At 51.6% G+C, this 22996-nt stretch overlaps 1 protein-coding gene across 1 annotated transcript in view; it reads right to left on the bottom strand.

The window, feature by feature from the left end:
• Positions 1-1097: 1097 nt before the first annotated feature.
• HS3ST4 (heparan sulfate-glucosamine 3-sulfotransferase 4) overlaps positions 1098-22996 on the bottom strand; it is a 110488-nt gene continuing 88589 nt past the window's right edge. The window contains exon 2 of the mRNA XM_054043156.1: positions 1098-1738. Within this exon, the coding sequence (XP_053899131.1) occupies positions 1102-1738 (637 nt within the window). The 3' untranslated portion in view covers positions 1098-1101. The remainder of the gene's footprint in view (positions 1739-22996) is intronic.

The raw sequence follows: 22996 nt of genomic DNA, 5'->3' as shown, positions 1-22996 counted from the left end.
CCACAGTCCCACCGGCTTGCACCCACGGTCCCAGGGACTTCAGTGGCATTTGTGGCTCTCAGCATTTTTGAAGGTCAGGCCGGTGTCTGGATTTTGCACCACTCTAGATACGGGGATGAGGTTTTACTCAGTAAAGGATCTCCTTCTGGGCTCATGGCTACCTAGCAAAGAACTAAAAAGCTGCCTGTAATGACAAACTCAACTGCCATCTGCTATGCAGGGAAGCAGCGGGTTTCCAGAATGATTGAGAAATGCCATTTCATTACCTGCCTGCAGGAAGAGCTGTGAGCGGGACACTGCACCTTCTGCTAGGAGACTGTGCAACGCGTCCAGGCCAAGCTTTCTGGGATGGATCCCATGAGATCATTCTCCGCTGGCTCCTTAGGTGCCAGTGGTTTTTACTGCGTGATCATCTAAAGGAGCATATGAGGACTTAGCGGGGAAGCCTGGATTCCGGCCTCACTGCAGACCAGAGGAAATCAGAAGCAACTCTGGTCAGTTAATGGAGTTACACCCCAAAGTGTATTGGCTCAGGATATTTGTGGCATTTGGTAAGTGGTAGCTAGTGCAAGGTGTAACTAGTATGCAGGTGAAGGGTCTGTAAATAGTTTCTTTGCAGCTTTGCTGTTTGTGTGTGTGTGATCTGACACCTGACTGCCAGCAAGGCAAAACTAAAGTAGTGCAGAAGAAATGGGGGAATCTGTCGGCTCGCCTTGTCGCTATTGGGATTCTATAAGCTTCCCTCATCCTTTGTTGGCCGTGGGTAGGACTCACTGAATACTGACTGGCTGGCGCTGACAGGAAGCACCAGGAACAAAGTGCTAGACACCGGTAGCCTCCCCTGTCCCACCGGAGCCTCCCCCAGCCATTCTTGCAATACAATACAGTGGGAGGGCTTGGAACAGACCCAAATGCAACCTGGGCTCGCTGTGACAGGAAGGTTTCAGAGCTGGAAATGCTGTTCAGCTTGACTTTAACCTTGACAATGCAAGTCTCTTTGTCACAAGACTGAGACTTTAGCCCTGTGCAAGTTTAGTGTCTCTGACAACGATTCACCTCTAGATAGAATCTACAGAGAGCTTTTTCCCTGCTGTCTTGGCTTTACTTATCACTTTCTTCCTGTTCCCACTGGAAATCTTGACCTGTCATTTGGTAAAACATGACATTGAATGGTTTGTAAAACTTGCGCAGTCTGTGGATAACATCTGGGTCTATTTTGGGATGAGTTCGACCCTTGGACTTGCCCAGGCACCTGGGGGCACTGCTGTCCTCTGGCTTCTTCAAACAAGGAAACCCCTTGGTTTTATTGAAATAAAAATGCTTCTCTGTCACAATCCTTCTGAGGCCTAAGAAATCCTGGACCTTGGCCATTTCCCCAGCTGGGTCAATAATTAACCGTTCGCCGCTGACAAAGAGGATCTGGGAAAGTGGGAAGTACTGCAGCCAGTTCTCCAGGTGCAGCGCATAGATCCCAATGCGGATGGCGCTCCAGGAGGCATCGATCAGTCCCAGGGTCCGGTTCTTGAAGGCAAGTACTTCGAAGGTGGGGATCTCAGGTTTCTTGGAGAGCGTCTGCGTGTAGTCCGAGATGGCCCTGGTGACCGGGTTCCGCACCACCACGATCAGCTTGGTGTCCTTGGCCATGGAGTGAATGCGCTTTGGGGCCTCGTTGGTCACAAAATAGCTCGGCGTCTTCTCCATCGTTATTTGTCCATCCAGAGTTTTGGGCATCACGTTCCTGTAGAGAAAGGAACAGGAGAGAGAGGAAAAGAGCTTAGTTCTGCAGCAGGAATCTAGCTCCCAAGGAAACTCAGCCATGTGGGTTCCCCTCCGGCCACGCACAGTGAGTTTGAAGCCTGTGGCCCAGTGAGACTGAGGGCACCCCTCAGGGGAGTGACACTAGCTACCCCATAATCTCTGGAGATCTAATGCCGGTTAGTGTCCTTTGGCTTCAGAACCCGGGGAAGGCAAGTACCTCAAGTGTTAAAGCCGGTCTCAGTAACATATTATACAGTCAATTTGCCATAGGCATATGTAGACAAGAGTTAATTGACAATAAACCTGTACAATACCTGTCTGTACAGCAAGCCATCTGCTACCATTTGCTCAATTAAGTCTATACACTTCAGAGCCTTGTACCAAAGTGGTGCATTTAGGATTACACAAGACCTTTTTGTTATGATGACATGCTTTTAAATGTCTCAGCTAATAAAACTTAATACAGAATAAGATCCCTTGCTTCTAGTACAATAATTAAATTTATTTACTATCTTGTGTGTGAGGAAGAATGACTTTTCTTTTATCTCTAATTCACATGCTCTGTCAATAATTAATTGCTGCTGGGTTTTGAGCTTCCTGCACAAGCACTTTTATTAGCCAAAAGGAATTTGCCTATTAGATAAATTAACATGTAGCAAGACTTTCCTGGATAGTATATTGTCATATTGTAAAATGCAGCTGCAGTCCAGATAGCTTTTATATCTAAGAAAATGGAGAAGTAAACGCTTGGCCTATATGGCCCAAGTCAAAGATGAATGTCGCAAACCAGAAGGTTTTAAATCATGAACTCAGTATGTGCATTCGAGCATCTTTTAAACCTTAACTGCTGGGTACCAGGCTGGCTGAAGGCCTTTGCTGTACACTGGGCACATTGCGTCCAGTTCACACACACGCTGTGCTGGGTAGGGCTGGCAGGGCAGTACGCTCCCAGGAACTCGTGTGTCTCTTCTCATGGCCAGTGTGAGTTCTGCTGATCTCTTGTGGCTCCTGGCTTGAGAACCATTATTTATCAGCTGGAAAATTTACACACACACCCCACACTGTCTGATACCCACGACTCTCCACTCTTCCATTTATTCTGACCCATCTATCCAGCCCTCTTTCCCCACCAGCCTCTGAGCCAGTGACTCATTCCTTTTCTGTACCATGCATATTGCTAGTAATGAGTGAATAGACCAGAAAAATCTCATTAGCTTCCTTACAGAAAAGTCCCATAGAAGTTAACAGGGATAAAACTATAGGGTTCTATAAAATTACTTCAAAAACCTACAGAACTTAAGAGAGATTCATACAGATGTGTAGATTCTCTATTAAAGTCTATCGGGCGTTTCCCAAAGAGCTAGGATTTGCAATAGTGTATGAGAAGTAACTCTTCTGCTCTACTCTGCGCTGATACTGCCTCAACCGGAGTATTGTGTCCAGTTATGGGTGTCACAGTTCAGGAAAGATGTGGACAACTTGGAGAAAGTCCAGAGAAGAGCAACAGAAATTATTAAAGTTCTAGAAAACATGACCTCTGTGGAAAGATTGAAAAAACTGGGCTTGTTTAGTCTGGAAAAGAGAAGACTGAGAGAGGACATGAGAACAGTTTTCAAGTACATAAAAGTTTGTTACAAGGAGAAGGGAGAAAAATTGTTTTCCTTAACCTCTGAGGATAGGACAAGAAGCAATGGGCTTAAATTGCAGCAAGGACGGTTTAGGTTGGACATTAGGAAAAAACTTCCTAACTGTCAGGGTGGTTAAGCGTTGGAATAAATTGCCTAGGGAGGTTGTGGAATCTCCATCATTGGAGATTTTCAGAGCAGGTTAGACAAACATGGTCTTGATAATACTTAGTCCTGCCATGAGGCAGGGGACTGGACCAGATGACCTGTTGAGGTCCCTTCCAGTCCTACGATTCTATGATTCTATGCCTGTTTCCCATGCCAGAATGGGCTCCCCACTTAAATAACTGGAAGAGGTGTGTTTGGAGGAGAAAGGCAACTCAATCCAGGAAGAAACTACACCTCACTACGCTCAGAGCAAAGCTGACAATATTGGCTCTCGAGAGCGAAGTCGCTGAGGGTCTTTTTCAGTAAGTACTATTGCGCTGGTGGTTTTCTGATATATTGCACACCAGCCAGCTGGACAAAAGACACTACGAACTGCAGAAACAGCTGCCGATGAGCTACACTGCAAATTCACCCCATCACATTTGTGGAGTTGCACCTGGGCACGTGCAACTTTCCAATTTGCCTGAGTGATTCAAACTGGTGATCACATTCCCATGGAAATCACTTTCACTCAACACTGTGTCTTTGAAAATGACCAGCCAGAAATAACTCTCATTACGGTGTGCGCCCAGCTGTAAATAGCTCCCAGGCTCAGGGTCCGCTCATCAGCTCTTGCAGACGTGGCCTTTCGGTGCACACAGTGCCCCTGTGCATTGGCCCTGTCTGCACTGGCCAAGCAATTCAAGCATGGCAACGTAACATTTCTTGATAGATTTCTGAAAACACTGCTGAGCAAATTTGGAACTGAAATGCTAAAATTTCTGCCTGGAAATTAGGCTGGTCTGATGCATCTGAGCAGAACGGATTAAAGTGACAGAAGAGAGCGGACGGATTTCATCAGCTGAGCGAATGACTGACGGCACTTGCAGGCTTGCATGGGGAGAATCCAGCCCTGCGTATGGCTGTGCGCTGCACCAAAATGCTCATCCTCCTACCATGGAGAAGGGGGATACGATCTGCCCCCTTCAAGTAAAAGGCCAGTGTTTACAGAGTGCATCAGCTAAGTGACTTCCCCCAGTGTGCAGAGCTCACTGGCCCTAACGCGATTCACACGTGTGCCATCAGCAGCACATGTAGCCCTGAGTTCTGTGCTCGGTGTGCCGCTAGCGCTGCAACCTCAGTGGCTTGGTAAATTTGTTAAAATATGATATTGAAGATCAGGTTAGCACGAATTTCTGAAGAGTAATACTCTATTTCCTTCTTATCAAATCTCCCTCCAGATTAGCAGCAATGCTCTAAATGCACTCAGCTGCAGGGGCCTAATTGCATTCCATAGTTATTGATTTTTGGAGAGCTGATTTAGTTTTATTGAATGATAACAGAAAGAAACACCAGTTTACAAACAGTGGAAGTGATCTGGCTGGCTGCGGCTCCCCCCTCTCAATTCTGATACATCGCCACTCTCACAGAAGGAGGCTTGAGGCTACACATTAGACTCAGCAATCCAGAGTTACCCCACAATGAGGACAGGATCCAGTCCTCTCCCATGGACTGGAGAACGGATGAGCAAGACTGCGCTCGCACACCTCTCTGTACCATAGACATTTTGCAGCCAGCCTGGTCAGCTGGGTCTCTGAAGTGACAGTACTTTATTCTGCCCCGCGTCAAGCCTCGCATCAGTCCCAGATCCCAGTCTCTTTTCTCACAAAAGAGGATGCTCGGGAACAAGCGGAAGTGTGCCCGTTGAGGAGATAATGCCATAAATGTCTGCAGTACTTTCCTCTTCCCATATAGTTCTGTTGGATCGCTAGGAAAGGCAAGTGTTTGCTCTGGCTAGGAAAATATTGGAATATCTAGTGCCGAAAACCCAAATGCTGAGAACTCAGGACTCACGCGCAAAAAGTCAGCAGGATTTTATAATGTTTCCTGAAGCAACGCAAGGCAATCATGCAGCCAAAACAGAAACCTTTTCATGCATTCCTCCTCCCCAATAACCTCATTTCCAAGGAAGGGCTCAGTTAGTTGTAAACATGTAACAGCCTGTAATTTGCTTGAGGAAAACACGTTTCATTTTGCTGGTGAGAGCAGAGGATGAAGGAGCCCCGTCCCCTCACTAACTGCAGCGGCAGGTTGTTCCAGTGCTTCATGCTTAAGGCTGAGAGTCTGTCACGGACTCCGTGACTTACCGTGACCTCTGCAGCAGCCGATGCTGGGGCAGTCTTGGGCCCCCTGCCCCCACAGCAGCAGCAGGAGTGTGAGAGGGGGCTCAAGGAGTTTGGGGTGTGGGAGGCGGTGAGGGCTCTGAAGCAGCAACGTGTCCCTTGGCTCCTAGGTGGAGGGAGGTGCAGCCAGGTGGCTCCGCGCACTGCCTCTGCCAGCAGGCACCGCCCCTGCAGCTCCTATTGGCTGCAGTTCCTGGCCAATGGGAGCTGCGGAGCTGGCGCTTGGGGCGAAAGCAGCGCGCGGAGCACCCCTGACCATCCCTGTGCCTAGTCGCCGAGGGACCCATGTTGCCACTTCCGGGGAGCTGCGCAGGGAATCTGCCAGCCCCGCCAATCCTCCCCCCAGCAGCAGTGAGGGTCCTGAGCTGACCCCTCCACCCCCCGAGTACCCAAGTTTTAGTTTACTGTCTGTGACCTGTCCATGACTTTTACTAAATAAAGTGTAGCCTTATTCATGCTTAATTCACCCAGCAGCAATTCTGTGCTTTGTAACATGTGAGCCAAACATACCAGGTTGCTATTGGTAGATGGTGGTTGAGGCTTTAGGACTGGGCCTGTCTAGAAGTCTCTCTGTTAAGGACTCTGAGCAATATCTGCACAATGAATGATATTCCAGGCTCACCAACCCCCAAGCATGCAGAAGTCATGAGCCAGGCCCATCAAAATCAGGGAACTGGTTTAAAAATCATGGGTTTAGGGGCACAAACTCCAAGCCAGCTGCGGGCTTGGCTACACTTGCAAGTTAGAGCACATTAAAGCAGCCCCGAGTGCCCTAACTGCCGACCCGTCCACACTGGCAAGGCACGTAGAGCGCCTGGACTCTGCAGCTGGAGCGTTCCCGGAAATCCACCTCCACGAGAAGCAGAACGCTTGCTGCGCCTCGGCTGAAACGCCCCAGCGTCAGTGTGGACGAGGTGTTGCATTACTGCGCTCTGATCGGCCTCCGGAAACATCCCATAATCCCCTGAAGTCAAGTGGCCACTCTTGTCATTGTTCTGGAATCGGCTGTAGGAATGTGGATATCCCCTTTCAAAGCTCTGTTTCCGATAGCCGGCTGCTTATCTGCTCCGGCACAAAGCAGCCATTAGTGTGGAATGTTGCTTGCTGTGAGTGTGTGAGAGAGAGGTGTGTGTGGGGGGGTCTGAACTTACAAGACAACATGCTGACACACTCTCAGCACCCCAAAAACCCACTCTCTCTCAATTGTAGCCAAGCCCTGAGGGTTTTTTCTTTTTTTATTCACCTTCTGTATTTTGAGCCTTTAGGGGCATTTAGGTCAGATTTTCAAGTTTTTCTCCTCTCCCCTGAGAGCTAGACACGTGTTGTTTTTTTTAAAGGCAAGCTGAGATTCAGTCACCTGGCTCCAAGAGCTGGGGCTTTAAGGCAAACGCCAAATATTTCAAGATTTGTGATAAAATCATGAAAGGTGGCACCCCTGCTAGGCCGCGTTTGCGCGTCTCCTACAAAGCATGGCAAGGCCTTTGCAGGGAGGGTGGAACAGAGGGAGAATCTCCTACAGGCTCTGAGAGCCAGCGGGAAAGGAAGGTTTTTAGGCAAGTTGTTCAAATGGGAAGTGATTCTGAATGAGTGCGTGTGGCGGGCTGGGGGGCAAGGTGTTGACACAACAAGCAGAACAGCCTTTCCGCCAGCCCCAGCCCCAGGACAGAGGGAAGGACATTATTCAAGGATCCATAAGCGTGAAAAGAGGAAGCGAGCAGGGATGCAGGGGAGAGAGGGAAGGTCACCAGGATGCTCCAGAGATGGTGGGAGATGGCAGGACAGAGAGAGAAGAAAGTCTAGGGCAAAGGCTGACTCCAGTTCTGGGCCTTGAGCAGCACGGCCAACCCCAAATGTTCAAAAAACGTGAGTCTGGCTCACCAAAAATCCTGAGACTGGCTTTAAAATCATGAGGTTATGTAAAATAATGGATTTGAGGGTATTTTTATTTGCCTTCTGCTTTTTGAGTCCCTAGATCAGGGGTTCTCAAACTGGGGGTCGGGACCCCTCAGGAGGTCATGAGGTTATTACATGGGGCATCACGAGCCCCACCCCAAACCCTGCTTTGCCTCCAGCATTTATAATGGTGTTAAATAGATAAAAACATTTTTAATTGATAAGGGGGGTTGCACTCAGAGGTTTGCCATGTGAAAGGGATCACCAGTACAAACGTTTGAGAATTCTGCTTTGGGGTGCACTGGGGTCGCATTTTGAAGCTTTCTCCACAGCCACGAGGGCTAGAAACTCACTTTTTCTGTAACAACAAAGGCTGAAATCATCACACAACCGCCTGACTCCAGGAGCTGGGGTTTTAAGGAAAACAATAATTATCATAATTCTCAGCCTGTTTGAAGACCCGGTGGAGGACAAAGGCAAGGTACCAGGCAGGGCCATCCAATCAAGCTGTTTTTCCTGAAGAACTCCAAGAACAGATCTCTATCGAGCCATTAACGATGGAAATCAGTGTGTTACATTTTTGTTGCTCACGCCACAAAACAGATTTTATTGTCATTCATAACAGCCCATTTCTGTGCGTTGCTGCTGTAACTGACTCAATTACAAATAAACAGGAGACAGTTCCTGAGTGTGCGGCTTCTCATGCTTAGTGCAACGTGAAGAATGCCCCAGCTGGAGCATCCGTTAGGAAGGGAAGCCCCTGTCTCTCTCTGGCTCCCCCGAGGCAGTGATGAACCCCAGAATGATGCACTACATTGGTGGTGTTGGCTCAGGCATGGAGCTGCATCAGCCAGACCAGGAAGCAGGAAAGTGTAGGAGCCAGGAAATGTCCCTGCCAGTCTGGGGGCAGACGCTGGCACACAATTCTTTCCGGCGACACTGTTTTGTTCCTGTTTGGATGTGACTGTGGGGGCTGCGGGTGATCATACGGCACAGAGATGGGCTGCAGGCAGCCTGTTTGCTGGAGCTGGGGTATTTCTGCTCCGGGTCCCTGGTCTAGTGGATTAGAACCAGTATTCACTGCGCTCATGGGCACCTGTGGACAGTACGCTGCAATTCAGCCCTTTCTCCCCTTCAGGAGAATATGAAATGCTGTTAGCGCCTGGCCCTCCCACTGCCAGGCATCTCAGTCTGGGTTTGTATCTTCGCTGGTCTCCTTTAAGGCCTGGCAGTTTCCAGCCTTTGTCTCCTCAGACAACGTCCTGTTTGGCGCACACCTGAGCGCTCGCCCTTCTTCTGTCCTGCAACATCCATAGGATGTGACCTGGGGCCTTCCTCGTTCCTACGTGTCCCCGGCCTGCTGTATCACTGGGTCTGGCTGCAGGCAGCAATGCACTGCCTGCCTAAGAAAGTTCAGCACAACCAGAAGGCTGGAAGAAACTCACTGTCTAGCTCATATTGAGAAGGCAAAAGACCCCAGATAGCAGGCCTGTGCTTTAAGTGTCATCCCCACCCATGGGGTCCTTGGAGATCATGACAGCTGAGCCACTACCCCCACCTCAGCCGTTCCCACTGGTCATGTCCTGTCTTTCACCCCTGCTCCTGCCTGCACTGTGACTTGCTCTAACAGCACAAGTCAGGGTCAAGTCATCGTTCCCTTATGTTAGGGGAAGTGGTGTGCCAAGTCTTCATTAATTGAAGGTTTCGCGTGCCAGACCGGCAGCGCGGGCGGCAGATGGAACCCCAGACCGGCAGTGGGCTGAGCCGCTCAGCCCGCTGCTGGTCTGGGGTCCCGGCCGCTGGCCCAGCACAGCTTGCTGCTGGCCCGGGTTCCATAATCCAGGCTGGCAGTGGGCTGAGCGGGGCCGGCGGCCGGGACCCTGGTTGGCAGCAGCATGCCACTAAAAATCAGCCCACGTGCTGCCTTTGGCACACGTGCCGCGGGTAGCTGACCCCTGGTTACATCAGGAACTGCAGCCAGCTCCTCCAGCTGACAGCTAGTGCAGGCGCCCGAGTTCTTCCCATCCAGCGAGGCCGGATGCAAGAGCCCAGGGCTGCAATTGGGTGGGCAGACCAAGTAGCACGAGGGAAGTCACTCTGTGGGAAGCACGTCACTCAGGCTGTCATGCTTGGGTAGCTCTGCACAGTGTGGTGGGGGATGCGGATTCCAGGAGGGTTACGGGCTGTTACAGCAGTGAATTCTCTACAGCAACCCCCTCCCTTGCCGTGTGCAGCGGGTCACGGGCGCATGTGGTGCAGGGGAGAAGTGACTCACTAATCTCCTCCACCCAGAATTGCGTCTTGTCACGCTCTCACTACCAGCAGCTAATCAGAGGTTGTGTGATTTTCATGGGAGACCTGGGAATAGCAGACACTCAGGATGGGGGCACAATGGAATCCGAGCAACTGAAGAGATCCTGGGAGTCTGAGAGTCAAAACTGTGAGCCAGATTTGGCCAGCCTTGCTCCCTCGGCCTGGCAGGCCGGCTGCGTTCAAAGGGATACCCCTGGAGCGAGGGGCTGCGCCGAGGGAACCAGTGTGGCCAGAGGCGCCCTCGAGTGTACCTGTGCACGTGTCCACCAGCACCAGCTCAGCCTGCTCCCGTCGCTCTGTCCTGACTAGCGCTGCTTGGAAAACCGACGCTTTTCCCGAGAGAAACTCCAAGCAAAAACATCTGTGTGAAAAATGGTTGGTTGAAAAATGTTGCTTTTCCCACAGGAAATTTTGAAACAAAATGTTTCATTTCAGACCAGCAATCTGAATTCAAAGGTTGTTTCCTTTTGGTTCCATTTTTCATTGGCAAACAAATGTGGGTGTTGACAAAACTGTATTTCTTGATGGGGAAACTGTCTGCACAGACCCCTGGCCAGCTCCAGTCCTGCCCTTCCCACACCACTGCCTGGTGCCGGAGAAGGAGAACTGGCCTTGTGCTTTGAGCACAGGCCTGGGAATCAGGAGTTCTGAGTTTTCATCTATGTTCTGACCCAGCCTCCCCCATGACCCAGCACAGGCCACTTAAGCCAAATTTTTAAAAAGTGGCCACTAGTTCTGGGGGTTCAACAAACCACCATGGGGCCTGCTTATCAGGCAGGGGTGCATAACACCCAAAGCTCCCACTGCGATGGTGGGTGCTCAGCACCCGAAGTAGCCAGGCCCTGTGTGTCTACAGTTGGGTGACCAAACCCATGGTCCTTTTTGTGGCAATTTTGGGCCTCAAATTCCATTAGTAAAATGGGAGCAATCCTCCCCCAGTACCTCACCGGGCTGCGATAGGGTCGACTGGACAATTACTGCTAGGTGCATGGATGCTGAACATATTTTTTAGTAATAGTAGAAAATCAGATACATTAGTTTTGGGGCTGAACATCTGTTCCCTTGAAAAAAGAAGAACAGGAGTACTTGTGGCACCTTAGAGACTAACAAATTTATTAGAGCATAAGCTTTCGTGGACTACAGCCCACTTCTTCGGCTGTAGTCCACGAAAGCTTATGCTCTAATAAATTTGTTAGTCTCTAAGGTGCCACAAGTACTCCTGTTCTTCTTTTTGCAGATACAGACTAACACGGCTGTTTCTCTGAAACTTGTTCCCTTGAAGTGTCTGCAATATGCATACCCAAACATTAGCAGCATTGTGCAAGGACACGAGAACCAGAAATGGAAACTGACTGACTAGAAACGAAAGCCGAGCTGGCTAGTCCGTTTTCATTGAGCCAAGGTACGTTAACTGTAAAAAATCAACATGCACCATCAACAGTGAAGAGTAAACAAGACTTGTGCAATGATTTCACTTCTCTTCTCTCTCTCTCTGTGTTAGCTTGCCCTGCACTCACCACCACAGTATCCCAGCAACACAAAGCATTGTGGGTCAGACCCATGCTCCATCTAGACCAGTAGCCTGTCTCCAGCACCGGCCAGAGCGAGATGCTTCAGAGGAAGGTGTAAGAACCCTGCAGTAGCAAATGTGGGATAATTTGCCCCCTACATTGGGTCTCACCGTAGTCTCCAATGGTTAGAAATTGGCTCCACTCTTGAAGCAGGAGGTTCAATATCCTGTCCAACATCCATTGCTATTAATTATGATTTCTACAGATATCAAGAATATCCAGAATGATGTCCAATTCTTTTCCAAATCTTACTAAGCTCTTTGCCTCAACAACTCCCTGTGGCAGTGAGTTCCACGGGCTAGTTACGTGAAAACATATTTCCTTTTACTGATTTTAGAGTTCACGCCTTTTATTTCAGTGACTGTCCCCTTGCTCTTGTGTAATGAGGCAGAAAACAGATGTTCCCAATCTCCCTTCTCTAAACCAGTAATTATTTTGTAACAGGATAGAACTCGGAAGGCTTTAACAGAAGCTCAGATCCCCTCTTCCCCTTGTCGCTAAAGGAATATATAAGGTCTCAGTTCATGAGCAAAGCTTTTGAAGCCTCTCCTCCAGGTGAAGCAATGGTGCTCGTACCTCTGCTGAGAAGTGCCTGTCCTGAGAGTCGGATACCCAGCGCAGAGACGCTATTCCTTCCGCTGGCCAAAGCAGGAACTCAAATCTCAGCATTTAAGATGTGAGGATGCAAATTGGGACGTGGAGAGTGGATTAACAGGATGCTAAAATACTGTTGTGTAATTATAGTGCTTATGTACATGAGATGCAGACACAGCAGGGAGGCGGGGAACGTATGGGGCGGGGGAAGATAGTCCCTGTCTCCAGAAGAAGAGACATACAGGGCACAGCTGATCAACTGCAACAACAGAGGCCTGGATGCAAATGAGAAGCAGCAGCACATAAGAGTCCTCTAGCCTTGGGAGCTGGGCTGGAACGCCAGGCGCTAACAAAGAGTCACTGATCCTGGGGATTTCAATTACCTTGACACCAGCTCAGCAAGAACACTTGTTTACAATTGCCCAGACAGGAGAGGCTGCTTTCTTATGCAATTGTCTGAGCAAATGGAAGGATGGGGTGGGTGAAATTGACTGACTGATGCTAATCTGAGTCAGAAACGGTGACAACAGGAGCAGGTGACCTGGGTCAGGCTGGCGGATGGCAGAACGTGGCCGCTGTTCGGAGATCTGAGTGAACCCGACGAGAGGGGGCCTGGGAGGCAGCAGCTCCTTGCCTTGCAATGCCTGGGGGCTGCACCACGAGGACTGGGCCCAAACGAAGGAGGTGAGGTGGGAGGACCAGGCTGGGCTCCCTTCTAACATGTGCTGTCAAACGCCTCTGGAACTGGCTCAAGGACGCGGCTGCTGCACAGTCCTGGAGACGGAGACATGGTCGTCGTTCTCCTTCAGCGGGCCAGGCCCCATAGGCAGCATGGAGGAGACGTGCTCCCCGGCCTCCAGGAGATGCAATGCTGTCTGGGAATGCAGCCCTGGGGGAAGGCAGAGCCGACAGCCTGCTGGGCCTCTCTTCCCACCAGGAATTGGTCTGACTCTTATGAGCTCATTTCACGCAGGCTCCCAGTGGTAATGGCTTCCAGCCAGGCCAGGCTTTGTGACGTGGGTGGAAGACTCGAGCCCGCCAGCCCTCTGCCCGTAGTGCAGCCGTCCCTGGCAGTATGCACGGCCAGCCACACGCAGGCCAGGACGGGGTGGCGAAGAGAGGCCCCCGCAGCAGATTTTTATGCACAAACCACTCAGCCATTCGAGTTGTGATCTAACTCCCAGGAGACACTGCGCAGGCTGTGCGTTCCCCTCTGTGCCGAGCAGCGAGTCTCCCCCAGGGCAGGCAGGGCTGGGGGCAGCCTCCAGCCCGGGGGACAGAAGCTTTAAAAAGAAGCTGGGTCTCCTACACATGGGAGGCTGTCTGGGCATGCCCTGAATCTGTCCTCTGCCTGCACCGTGGCTGCCACTCCCCTCCCTGGCCACTGCCCACTTCTAGAGATGTGCTTGTGGACGCTGATTGTTAGGGGCCCTGCACCAGTTTAATCCCACCCCTCTGTGTGGCCATGCCCAAAGCCGGGCTCGCCCGCCTTCGGCACTGATGCTCCGGGCTAGACTGACAATTTATTATTAATCTGCCTATTTCCGTAGTGCCCAGGTGCCATAACCATGGGCCGGGACACCAGGTGCTAGGCGCTGAACAAGGAAAGCTGCCCCAAGCCGCCTGCTGCCACTCACCTGTCCTGGAGCCTCTGGGCAGGGGATATCTCAGGAATACAGGGGTTTGCTGCTGCCTGAGCCCTTCCTGTGTGTGTTGGTGGCTGTGACTGTGGAGGGCGCCTCTTCTTGATTGGGATGACCCTAAGGCTAATGAGATGAAAATGAACCCAATTCAGTTGGAAATACGGCCTCCCTGATCCGCCCTTCCTGCACACGGGGCGTCTGCCAGCTGGGAGTTTGGCTGCAGGATTTGTCAAAGGGTTAGAGCAGTATCTTCTGCCAGGCGCTCGGGTGACAAGGGCCCAGTGGGTACCTGGATGGATGCCTACTGCCCCTCCTCCTGCCTGGCCAAGGTAAAGGGATTGTCTTTTTTTTAAATATATGGAGAGATCCTATCTCCTAGAACTGGAAGGGACCTTGAAAGGTCATTGAGTCCTGCCCCCTGCCTTCACTAGCAGGACCAAGTACTGATTTTGCCCCAGATCCCTAAGTGGCCCCCTCAAGGATTGAACTCATAACCCTGGGTTTAGGAGGCCAATGCTCAAACCATTGAGCTATCCCTCCCCCCAGTAGTTTTGTGTTTAACGTACTCCATGTTACCCTACCATAGCACTGGAAATAAACTGTTGTGTAACTAAATGCCTAAGAGCCTCGCCTGCCTGGTGGGGACACCCGCACTCCACTGGCAGATGTTCAAGTCCAAACCAAACAAATGAGGGATTTACAGAAGAGCCACTGACAAGCTCTTAATTACAGGAGCCCTTCAGGTGATCTGATCACAATAAACAGGAGCCGAGAAATTAAAATAAAGAGCTAATCATCTGAGAGCCCCATCACATTCTGGGATTGTGTTCAGTTCTGTGCACCTGGAGACAAGTGCAAGGCAAGACTGGCACTTAGGAGTGACAGCAGGGCGCTGGAGATCGAGAAGGGACCTGCTAAAAGATTTCGCTCTTGCTTCACAGCTGAGATCATAAATACAGGTCTGGAAGCTCTGCCTACACCGCGGGGCCAGACTTGCAGGCAGGAGCCAGGGTGGAGGGAAACGCTTGACTTTGAAGGACACTGTCAGTGATAAAAGACTCTCATCATGCCATGGGGAGGGCTGGGGCCTATACAAGCCCCACCGATGGAGTGGGGGAGCTGCTCAGGGATTTCCGCCCCTCTCCAAGCCCAAGCTACTGAACTCTGCACAGAGATGTAGGGCGAAGAAGGTGTAATTCAGTTTAGAACCAGGCCTGGCCCAGTAATTCCCGGGGGATAATAATCTAGAGTTTAGACACTGGATGGGAGGGAGCTGCTTAGAAGACAGGCAGATGGGTTTTCTAACACAGGGCAGGGATGAAAGCAAACAGCAAATTGGATGTAAGCGCGCCGTGTGCGGGAACAGATGTTTATCTAAGCGTCCAGTCCCTGTCCAGAGCACTTGGGCAGTGACTCGCATTGAAGTCAAAGCAGAGTTGAGATGCCGTACGGAAGCAGCACCTCCGGGATGCATACCTCTGACATGCTGGCCTCTCGGGGGCTCTATTGTGCAGCACGTTGGTTTCTCTCCTGTATTAGTCCGATGGGTTCCCCGTAGGTCAGAATTCATGTTTACCAGCCTTAGAGCACGTCTGGGTTTCATGGCCAGCACTTTTTGCCTACATCCTTTTTGCCAGTCTCTGCCTGGCTGTGTCCAATAGCAGCGCAGGTGCCGAGTGCACAGGAGAGAAAAACACCTGCCACTATTTCACGGGTGGTGTTGAAAATAAACGTCAAGCAGCCAAACAGCCAGCACCAAAGGCATGTTCCTCAGAGCAGTTAACCCTTCCCAGTCCTGCCTGCCATGCTCGCTGCGTGTAACCAGAACACTACCCAATGCCCGCCTGCTGCCGGCTGCTGTGGAATTGGGTTTACCATTGGCATTGTGCTGCATAGCCAGAAAGGACAGCTAAGCCACTCAGCTGCTCTCCAGGTTTCCTTTACACCACTCCTTTGCTCCCCATCAGTGGGGTTATGAAAAGGGACACGAGGGCTTTTGCTTATCTATGCTGTTCATTGTCACACTGAAAGGTTTATTGCCAGTCCTGGGCTGGGGTCCAGGAATTGTCTGGCACTCCTCACTGACTAACACATAGGTATTATTTGGGTGCGTGTGTGGCTTTTGATATTTCCCTCCCTTCATATTCATCCCACAGCACCGATGCTAAAACAAACCACCCTGGCCCCTCCAGGATCCGAAGCGAGACTCACTGGACTCAGGTCTCACCAGTTAGACCATTGAACTAATACAAATAGCACAGTGCAGGGAGCGGCAGGAACTTTGTCTCCCCTTCTCTCACTCCAGTTTGCTGCAAAGGCCGGCCCTAAACCCTTACTGGAGAAGTGTGCCTGAGTAATTGTTCTTAGCTGCTGGTTTCAAACAAGCTCTTAATTTTCAAAGGATACGTTTTATAAATTTGCGAATTTACATGTTGCCAAATCCCTCTTGTGGCTTATTTAAATCCAGATTATCCTGTTTATTGCTTCAGTCACAGCTGTCATGTATATCTGTGTAGGCAGCTTGTTCATGATGTTGTAGGGTTCCTGCAATCTCACTCAAAAGGAGCCTTTGTTAACTATATTTTTATGCTTCCACCATAAAGAAAAAGTTTGTATAGCAACTCCCTCAGCTCAGTATCACAGAGAGGCAGGACCTTAATATGCACAGGACAAATGCTACCCAAAAGATGCAGCATTCAGCTGCCTTGACTGCGTCTCCTGTGAAGGGAGCCAGTCACTACCACTCTTTGAAATGTGGTGCAAACATCTGTTTTCGTCCTTAGACCAGACAAACACAGAGTCATTTTCCTGTTTTATTATTAACACATTCTGGTATAATTGCTTGGGCTCTCAACTGTGACTGTTGGTAATTCACTCAGCCGTGGAAGTTTCAAGGGGAATACGGCACTGCAGTTAAAGATTGCATTTAAAATAAAATCTATTTGCTGTAAGCCCCCAAGTCAAATCTCTTGTTGAATTTGTTCAAACATAAATTTATAGCTGAATTTACATAGATTTAATGTTTTATAATCTTTTTGGTCCGTGAATCTATATTCAAGACTGAGTGCATTAGCTTAGAAATACTGTGCTTAAAGCTGAAAATAATTTTAATCTCTCCAAAGTCCAATCCTTTGCACATCACTAAACCACAGAATCCAATCCGTTCTAATCAGACACAAAACCTGCAGCTGCTGCTGCCTAATAGATGCATATTACTCTAATTCAGATGGCTCGCACATATGTTTTAAAAAAACGTTAAACACAAATGATAAAGAGCTTTGGAAGGAAACTTTGTGGTTACTCATATGTTTTCCTTTGCTAGGGCTGCTGTGGCTTTCATTAAGGCTAAAACTGAACATACGGTCTTCAGGGAGATTCGCTTAGAAACAGTTCATGACATTTGGGCCAGTGCAAGCACTGGTCGTGGTGGTGAAGGTGGACAGGAGAAATCCATCCCCCAGGACTCCCAGCTCCACTCCTGTGGCCTGACCCTACGGCCTGGAAGTGGCTGGCAGAGCCTGCCCTCTCCCCTCCTAGAAAAGCCGCTCGGGCTGCACAAGCACTGTGTCTCGGGGTCCCGATATCCGTGGCACTCCAGGCAGCAGCTCCCCTGCACTCGGTGTGTGTAAGAACCACAGCCCTGCCGCAGCAGGACCGACGTTTGCCGTGGACGTGTAGCAGCCAGGATGATGCCGACGGAGGAGCTGGGCTCCGGCGCCTCTCCAACATCTGCCCTGCTGCCTGGGTGTGGAAGCGAAATCTCTTGTCACCCCCACCCAGGCCCCTAGTGGCCGAGCTCTGGGCGCCCCCCACTCTGGCATTTCGCCGTCTGCTCCCTCGACGCTGGCCTGATGCCCCTGGCGGCACGGCAGGGGGCGTGGGCCCAAGTTCGATCGCCGCGAGGCGCCCCCTCATGGCCAGGTGTGGTGTTGCATCTCTCTCACAGGGCCAGGGCCCCCTACCCATGCTCACCCCGGCGGTTTCTCTGCCCGCTAACTCCGCCCTCCACTGGGCCACACTCCAAGTTCAGCCTCTCCCGGGTCACAATGGTCCCAAACAAAGTCCAACAACGTCTTTAACAGAAACTAACCCCCTTCTGGGGCTCTGCCCAGCCTGTCTTTGGCTCAGCTGCTGCCCCATCCTGGACTCAACAGTCCTTACAAGGGGCTTGTGCACCCCCTTCCTAGGGGCTGGGGGGATCCAGTCCCACCCACTCCTCTGGCCCCTAGCCCAGGGCCCTGGAGCAAACAGCTAGGTCTGCTCCTTGTCTGTGTTCCGGTTTTCCCTGGGCCGCTTCCTACCTCTCTTCTCCAGTTCCCCTATGGGTCTCCCAGCCCCCTCCTCCTCCCCTCCCGGTTAGTCAGGGTCTGCCAGCCCTGCCAGCCCAGAGACCCTTTCTTTCTCACGCTCCTTGGCAGCTTCCTTTCCTGCACTGAGCTCTCCCTGCTGACCCAGGGCCCTGTGGGAGAATTCTTGCCCCCTGCGGGCTTTACAGACACAGCTGCTGTTTCCCAGGGCTTCCCTCTCCACCGCAGCCACCATCTGCTCTTGATGGGGAATTGCCAGATTCCCCCGGGGTGGGGCTGGGTCAGCAATCGGGGTGCTCAGGGGCAAGCCGCCCTGTTAAAGGACACTGCCTTTCTTCCACAGGGATCAGGCCAGCCAACCGGGGGCTGGAGTCAGAGGTGCTAGAGAGGCTTTTGCAGCTCCGTTACCAGGGAAAACTCCTGCAGGAGTGAAGTGCTGCAGTGAGCTCACAGCCTGGCCCCTTGGAGGGGCCAGAGACCGCGAGCTTTCCCAGGACACTGTGCATGGGATCACGGCCTCACGCACGTGCCACTGGGACTGGCGCTGGGAGAGCCCACCCAGACACTGTGCCTCTGGGCCAGGCAGGAGCAGAGCTCAGCTGAGGTTTGTGCAAGTTTATTCAAGGTGCAGCAATTTCTGCAGGCCTGAGTCAGAGAGCGACAGGCGGCAAAGTGCTCGTGTACGCGGCCGTTTGGGACTGAATCCCTCCACTGGCTCCATTCCCCACTCTGTCAGCATCGAGACAACGGATGGGAACGAGTGCTGGGCAGAGCCCACTGCCCCATTGCGTTGGGGTAGGAGTTGCTGCCCCACCCCCCTTCTGCTGGCTTGTGCTCTCCTTGTGCTAACAGGAGAATGTGGCTTGTCTGAGACCCCTGGAAGCAGAGGATTGATTCATTTACTTGGGCTCCTATCACAGTAAAAGAGGGGAGGGCGCCGTCTGAAATCTCGAGGTGCCCCAGCCCCGGTTACAGACACAGAAATACCAATAAAGCTCCGCTAACCCAAGGAGTCAACCGAACACCCCCCTCCCCCCCGCCCCCGGCTGCAGAGCCCCAGCCAGCCAGGCCAGCCCCTCCACAAGAGTGTGTAGGGAAGGCAGGGGAGAGTGGGCCTTGTTACCATAACAACCTAGGTGCTCACATCCCCTTTCTAACTGTAAACTGATATGATCAGAGAACCAAAGTATCGAGTTGCCATGGCAACTGAAATGCTGAATTTGAAATTGTGTCAATAGCGACGTTCTCGGAGAAGAAGTAAATGTAAACAACAGTTTGGGGCAAACATTTCCTGCTGGTTTGCGATTGTTCTGCAGCTGAGCCGGGCAGTTTCTTTGCTCTGTTTCACACTCGCTTTTTAGTGGATGAACCGATTCAGAGGACCCCAGAAAACCAGTCCGCAGCAGGGCTGCTGGGGCTTGTGGTGTGACACGGGCTCCCGGAGCCTCCTGCCATGGTAGGAGGTGCTCTGCAATGTTCCATCCCTCGGGGTCTCTCCTACCCAGCCAAAGGCCCACTTGCACCGAGACACCCTGTGCTCACCTTGCCCATCACTCCAGCTCTACGCCCCACATCACACCTGCCTCGCTGAGCGGCAGGGATCCAAGACGTGCCCTAGAGATGTTAGTTACTGTACAGAAATGACAAGGCTTCCTCTGAGGAGTTGGTCTGAGCTTGGCCCTTCCTGTGAACCTCTGGTTGTTAATTCTGGATGCTCCATTAATGGGATATGAAGAGAGCTCCAGGCCTGCCCCTGCCCGTCTGGGTGATGGCCCTCCCTGTGTTTCTGCCCCCAGACTGCCCCACTGGGGATGGGTCTTGGCTGCCCTGTGCACAGATGGGGAAGTGGAGGCTGCACCTCACACACACTCTCACAGTATTTGACCAGCGTGGCTGGGTTTTTTATGGATTTGCCAGTTGCCAGAAAAATAATTTAATCTGCCTGGTATTTTTAGGTGGGGCTAAAGATTTGCATTATTATCACAATGCACTGGGATGGCTACTGTTAAAAGTGTCTGTGTCCAGCTAAAGATGCTGCAGTGTTCCACTTCTGCAGTTTAAGCGATAACAGATCAAAACTGTTGAAAATACAGCAGCTGTCTGCCCACCAACACGCAAGCGCCCTGCGTGTGTGTGAGAGCGGGTTTGAGTCACTGTAAGTGGCTGTTGAAGGGGGGATGCGGAGTTGCCTTGTGGTTGGGGGTTGGGGTTGCGGCAGGCTTGCCTTGTGGGGGAGGGTACCGGATTTTTTGCATTTCGAAGGTGGTAACTTTATCTCACAAGGACAGGACAGGATCTCCCCGCCCGCCTTCAGTTGGGCTCTGGCGTCTCCCCTGTGAGCGCTCACTAGGCTTTGCAGCAAGGGGGTGATGTGATAAAATGGGACAGAGACTGTGCAACTCTCCATGTGTTATTAATGCTCTGTTATGGCTGCTCTGGGTTTGAACAGCCACTGCCCGGGGGGTGTCCCAAGGGAAGGGCTCTGCAGTTGGGGCACCACTACAAATACCTGTAGTTACTTGGTTCTTTCCATGACTCGCCCTTATTGCTCCTGTTAGTTTCCCGTTAGCACCACAACATGGATGCCACTTTACTTTCTGATTCGGCCTCCTGTTGTCCCTGGTAGTGGATTTGTCTCCAGCAGGATCTTTACCACAGGCTGGCAGGACCCTGCAAAGCTCTCCCAACTCCGCAGAGTGCCTGCACCATGCCAGGGAAGTCAAAGGTCTTTATTGCCACTTGCAACATGCCACGTTTGTTGCTCAGCGGGTATCCCAGGCAGGATGGTGAGGGTTTGGGGGATGTGTAACATGATCTCTTGGGACCATCCCATGGATGCAGCAGGCAGAATCTAGACGGCCCAGGGGGACATCTGCGCTTTGTCACAGGGCATAAGAGAAAAGTCTCTTCCAAACTTAATCTCAGTGCCTCTGAGCAGGACGAGGCGTAAGGCCGTTCCGATTCCTGAGGGACGGCATAACTCACGCTGCGATGTACATGGCACCACGATACGAAAACATGTAGTGCTGAGACGTTGCAGACAACGCAGGCTACTGGTACCAACCGCAGGGTGCTTCCCCGGAATCAGGAGGCTGCCCCTGACTGACCACTCGGCCCAGTTCACCCCGCTCCCCGTGTGACAGTGGTGCATGTGAGGAGAGTAATCACAGCACTAAGCAGCCACCCTCCTACAGGAGCCATCTCTTCATTTCAACCCCGGTGACCAGTGTGGTGGCTGTAATGCTTCGGCCGAAGAACGAATGACGCCGACCAGCTGCATAGCCAGCTGCGTGCTGTGAATGAGCTTTACAAACATGACGACGGGAAGGGCTGGAGTTGCTTTCGTGGGCTATACAACGTCTCCTCAGAGTGATATTCCTTTCCCAGCACCTGCCGAACCTACAAACCGTGATGTGAATGTCTCTTCCCCAGCTGTTCCAGGAGATTTCTTCATCTGAATGTGTTCCAAGACCCAGTCTCATTTTCGCAAGGGCTTACAATTCTGTGGCCTGATTCTCCTCTCACATACACTGGGGTCGCTGTTGACCACAGTGGAGTAACTCCAGATATACACACGTCTAAGTCAGAAGAGGCTGAATGAGCCCAGCAATGTACAAACACAAGGAGACACTGCTCCTGCTCCAGGGAGCTTATCACCCCGGTTAATCACAGCCCAAGTAGTCGAGAATATTTCAGTGGCAGGAATTTGGGTGATGCACAAGCCTGAGTTTGTGTAGGAATCCTGCAGAGGCTAGTGTGGATCTTGGTGTGGTATTCTCAGGACAGATCACTATCTCCCGTGGTCCTGAAGCAAAGGGTTTTCATGGTGTACCCTGTCACAGCATGGCTGGCCCCAGTAAGTGATGTAGGTCCAGCTCCCCTGTGCCGGAGCACAACTGGCCAATTAAGAGGGCAGGGCAGCACCTAGGGGCTCTAAAAGCTGAGGGTGAGACCCAGTGACAGGGGGTCAGAGCTGACTGGTTTGGTGAGGAAGGCAGGTGAGAGCTGCCAGAGACCTGGGGGCTGTTGGATTGTCCCAGAAGGAAGCAGAAGGTGGTTCCTGGGAGAAGCTGGCTGGCATCCCCAAGCCAGAGCTGGTGCCTGCTGGCTCTAAGCTGGAGAGGGCTGCAGGCAGGGGACAAGCAGAGGGACTTCTCCAGGGCCGGTGAGCTGGACCAAGAGGGTGTGGGGATGTGAGAGGTGCTCCCCTGGCAAAGATGCTCCTAGCAGCAAGGCTGTGGGTGTTCCTGCTGGGAAGAACAGGAAGGCGAACCATTTGAAAGGGCAGGGGTGGTGCCCTGGTACAAGGACCAGGGCATGGTAATGGATGCCGGGGGCTGTATGATGCAGGTACTTTTGGACTATACTGGGTGGATTCTGGCCTCTGGTGTTGGGTCTTGTTTTGTTATAATTTATGGGCATGGGACTTTTGTCCTCAATGAACCCCATAAGGGCCATATTTATACTTGGAAGATGCTTTGGTTTATTTCTGGAGAGACTGCAGGAGGGAAACCGAGGCAGGCGCCCCTGTCATGCCATGGTCTGCAGCAGGAGGGCTCTCCAGGCAGGGCTGTCCTATGACATACCCTTTACAGCCTTAATGGTGCCCAGCCTACATCATCCACCAGGCTCCAGCACTGCCTGAGAGCTAGGATAACGAGCCGTGCCAGAGTTTACTTTCTGTGAAGCTACAGAATCCCTGACTCATGCACCACCAACCCCCACTCCTGACTGACTGAGGCCTGAGACTCAGGATCAGGGGGGGCTTGTGGGTGCATGAGTCAGGGACGGATTGAGGCCCGAGAATCAGCTGCTGCATCTGTAAGGAAGTCGGATTCTGTAGGCGTTGTTAGGATCTCTTTGGTGTCCAAACCTTCCTAATGAGTCTCGTGGCCAATAAAACAAACCCACTGCAGACTGGGCAGTCTCTGGGTCCAGCCAGACGAGGGGAGCTTGCTCTGA

The sequence above is a fragment of the Malaclemys terrapin genome, chromosome 10 (assembly GCF_027887155.1).
Source record: "Malaclemys terrapin pileata isolate rMalTer1 chromosome 10, rMalTer1.hap1, whole genome shotgun sequence".
NCBI lineage: Eukaryota > Metazoa > Chordata > Testudines > Emydidae > Malaclemys > Malaclemys terrapin.
Note: the sequence above shows the minus strand (reverse complement) of the source record. Positions and strands in the feature narration are given on the sequence as shown.